Genomic DNA, 3,410 nt, shown 5'->3' on the forward strand with positions numbered 1-3,410 from the left:
ACACATACACACACACACACACACACACACACACACACTCACAAGGACACTTAGACACATACTCGTAGACACTAAAACAGCCTACGATAGACTACCCCTGCAATTTTGAACCATTTGGCCTACCTGTGACCTCTGAAATGGTTGATCTCTATGTAAGTGATGGGGTTCGCCGTCTCGTTGTAGAACCGACTGAAGTCATTGATAACCTCACTGCAGTACGCAATGTAGCGGAAGTGGCGTCCGTACGCTCGTTGTATGAACGGGATATCTTTCACGTAGCTGGAACAGTATTAGTATTACTATGTTATTATGTGAGAAAGTATAATATCCCAATTGATAGAGCAACAGAGCTGCTACTGTAGAAAGCTGCTTAACGGCAACAGAGGATGAAAAAGTAAGCTTAAGAGTTTTTTAAAAAGAAAAAAAAATACAATTGTTTTGTGTTATATAATACAATATAATATATAGATGTAGTATATATTTCTAATCAAACATACCACAAGAGCAGTGATATTATTATAAGTACTGATATTCTGAACTACGAGGTAGCAAAGATTGTTTATTGCTGTAGCAAGAGAGACAGCAGAGCAAAAAGATGTAAATACATTCTTTTATCTGTTTGACAGTATGCCTAAAATCAGTACTTGCCAACCTCACTACTGCACGATTTGGTCATTTTGGTGGGCGGTGGGGATCATACAGTTAGTGGTAGTGTTATTGTATGCCCTGCTCGAAACTCCTCATTGAAGTTTGCAGTACGAACATTTTAGTTGCATAAAGGTAGTAAACTGGTTGATGGAAATAAACTTTTTTTAACATATTGTATGTGTCATCACGCAGGGGAATCAGATGCTCGTCACTTTTTGGACATGGGGGTTTATTGGTATCATTTTAAGGCTTGTTTGTTTGTCTTGCTTTCGGTTAAACAAATATTCATCTTCCCTTAATAGACGGTGAGAATTTGCCATTGAAGGAGGTGGGGGTCTCCTGTTTTCAGAGGTAAAATTAGCGAGAAAATGGCCTCCAATGTTTGGAGATGTCCAAAGTGTGAGAGTCCTTAGTAACTACCAAAAAAAATCGATAAAAAATGCCAAACGTCCAGAAAAAATGCCAGTTTCTTCTATTTCACTATTTTGACAAGCACCTGATTTCACAGCACTGCCTCTCAAATTATTATAACATCACTTCTTACTCTGCCCAGTTGAAGACAATGATAAGCAAGATGTTTTCAATTTTATGCTTCGTGGGGTTGACTCCAGAGTAAGAAACGTTACTGATCTTGCAGAAAGGATGGAATACGTCAGTCTCCTGCGCTTGTTTGGCAGCGGCGGCTTGTTGAGAGCGTCCAAGTATCGATGTTTTGCTGGCAGCGTAGCGTACCTTGGTTCCATTCATGCTAGACAATTTCTTAGCGAAGTCATAAGCGAAGCGAGTTGGATAGTCATAGTTTAGAGAGTTCAACATTTTGAAAAAGCTATCCAGCGTTTCGATTATCCGAAAATTGCGAAGATGCGCATAAAAGGAAACCATCAGCTCTTGAACACATCGCGAGAAAGTGTTAATACGATCGCATTGCCAGTTAGCCAGACGAAATGAAACAGATTCCAACTTCTTAATCGTGATTCTCTTTACTCTGCAAGTCACGCATTCTTTTTTCTCACGAGGGGAAAAGTCATTTCCGTGAGAGTCGAGAAAAAATCCAAGATCTATGTTCGTTTCCCAGAGAAGACGTTGCAGGAAAACGTTGACAGCTGCCACACCCATCTCGCTGTCGTCTGTCACTAAGCTGCCAGCTAGCAGCCAGAAAGCGTCTCTGGGTAGCAGAACATTGCGGAGATCGGAAGCTGCGAAGTTGCCGGCTTGGACAAAGGGCGGGGGAGCACGGGTGTCTAGAGCGGCTTGATGCTGTACTGACGTCATTTTCTGGGAAAATGTAAACAATAATGATAAAGATTTAATAATCATAACAATGAAAATAATAATAATAACAATAATAATAATAACAACATGAAAGTTAATAGTGATAATAATAATAATAAAAATAATAATAATAATAATAGTGATATAAAATTAATAATGATAATAATAATAGAATCCTTAGAAAATACGATTAAAAGGTTGACAGGTTAATATTCAGGGGGAAATGAGGAATAATGGGACAATAAAGGATATTATGTTGCTTTTTCAACAGCATTCATAATAATAATATTTAACAGTAGTTTATCCACAGTGTGTGTACTTTGTATGTAAGTATGTGCATGTGAGAGAGAATTCATGTGTGTGTGTGTGTGTGTGTGTGTGTGTGTGTGTGTGTGTGTGTGTGTGTGTGTGTGTGTGTGTGTGTGTGTGAGAGAGAGAGAGAGAAAGAAAGAGAGAGAGAGAGAGAGAGAGAGAGAGAGAGAGATAGAGAGAGAGAGAGAGAGAAAGAGTTCTCGTGTGGGCCTGGGAGGGGCGGGGGGATAGTTGGGGATATACTCTCTCTCTCTCTCTCTCTCTCTCTCTCTCTCTCTCTCTCTCTCTCTCTCTCTCTCTCTCTCTCTCTCTCTCTCTCTCTCTCTCTCTCTCTCACACACACACACTGGTCTATGAATCGCAAGGTTCTGGTTCGAACCTCAGACTGGACTTTTAAAAACTTCGAAATTTTTAAGACATTCAAATCATTGGGCTCGATCATACCAGGGACTAAATTCAGAGGTCCCACGTTTTATGTAAATTCATAGTATTGATAGATACATTTAACCCATACCCCTAAGTAAACATGGGGACATAAAGTCTTTAAAAAACATACATTCACGTAAGGGACACAAATGGCGTCAGCTAAAGTTTAACCAACAATGACCACCTCCCCCCCCTCCCCCGCCCTTGTCAACTTCTGTCAACTTTCCTAAGATCCCCCCTTAGTTGACGTAAACCAAAATGTACAGGTACATTTAGATAGAACCTGTATATGATGCATTATATATTTAAACCTTTGATCTTATTTTCAATTTTAAAAATAAAAACTATGCCTTATTAAAGAATCATCATCATCAACCAGTGCCTTGCTGAATAGCATGGGCGACCATGGACCTACAATTCCATCTGTATTGCGTTGCAGTAATGGTGTTTGCTGTTCTTGCTGCTCCCAGACATGTTGTCAACTTGTCCAGTATCTTTTTCCTCTGTCTGCCTCTGCCTATCTTTCCATCAAACGTGCCTGTTGTTACAATATTCTCCAATGCTTCTTTCCGCATTGTGTGACCAATGGAACTTTCCTGTTGCTTTCGTACATTCGTCATAAGCTGTCGTCTGCAATTTGCTTCAACCAAGACCTTTTCATTTGCTTTTTTAGCTGTCCATTAAAAGAATACAACAAGGAAATATCTGAACTGTCGATGCTATTTATTCTCCCTTTCTTTTCCTCTCTCCCC

The 3,410-nt window shown here is 39.7% G+C and overlaps 1 protein-coding gene across 1 annotated transcript in view; it reads right to left on the reverse strand.

Moving 5' to 3' along the window:
* The window catches only part of LOC106011992, a 10,161-nt gene that overhangs the window by 3,589 nt on the left and 3,162 nt on the right, over positions 1 to 3,410 (reverse strand). Inside the window, exons 4-5 of the mRNA XM_013083473.2 lie at positions 1,193 to 1,923; positions 124 to 279 (exon numbers count right to left, since the gene is read on the reverse strand). Of these exons, the coding sequence (XP_012938927.2) occupies positions 124 to 279; positions 1,193 to 1,923 (887 nt within the window). The remainder of the gene's footprint in view (positions 1 to 123; positions 280 to 1,192; positions 1,924 to 3,410) is intronic.

Source organism: Aplysia californica, unplaced genomic scaffold (assembly GCF_000002075.1).
Source record: "Aplysia californica isolate F4 #8 unplaced genomic scaffold, AplCal3.0 scaffold00234, whole genome shotgun sequence".
Lineage (NCBI taxonomy): Eukaryota > Metazoa > Mollusca > Gastropoda > Aplysiida > Aplysiidae > Aplysia > Aplysia californica.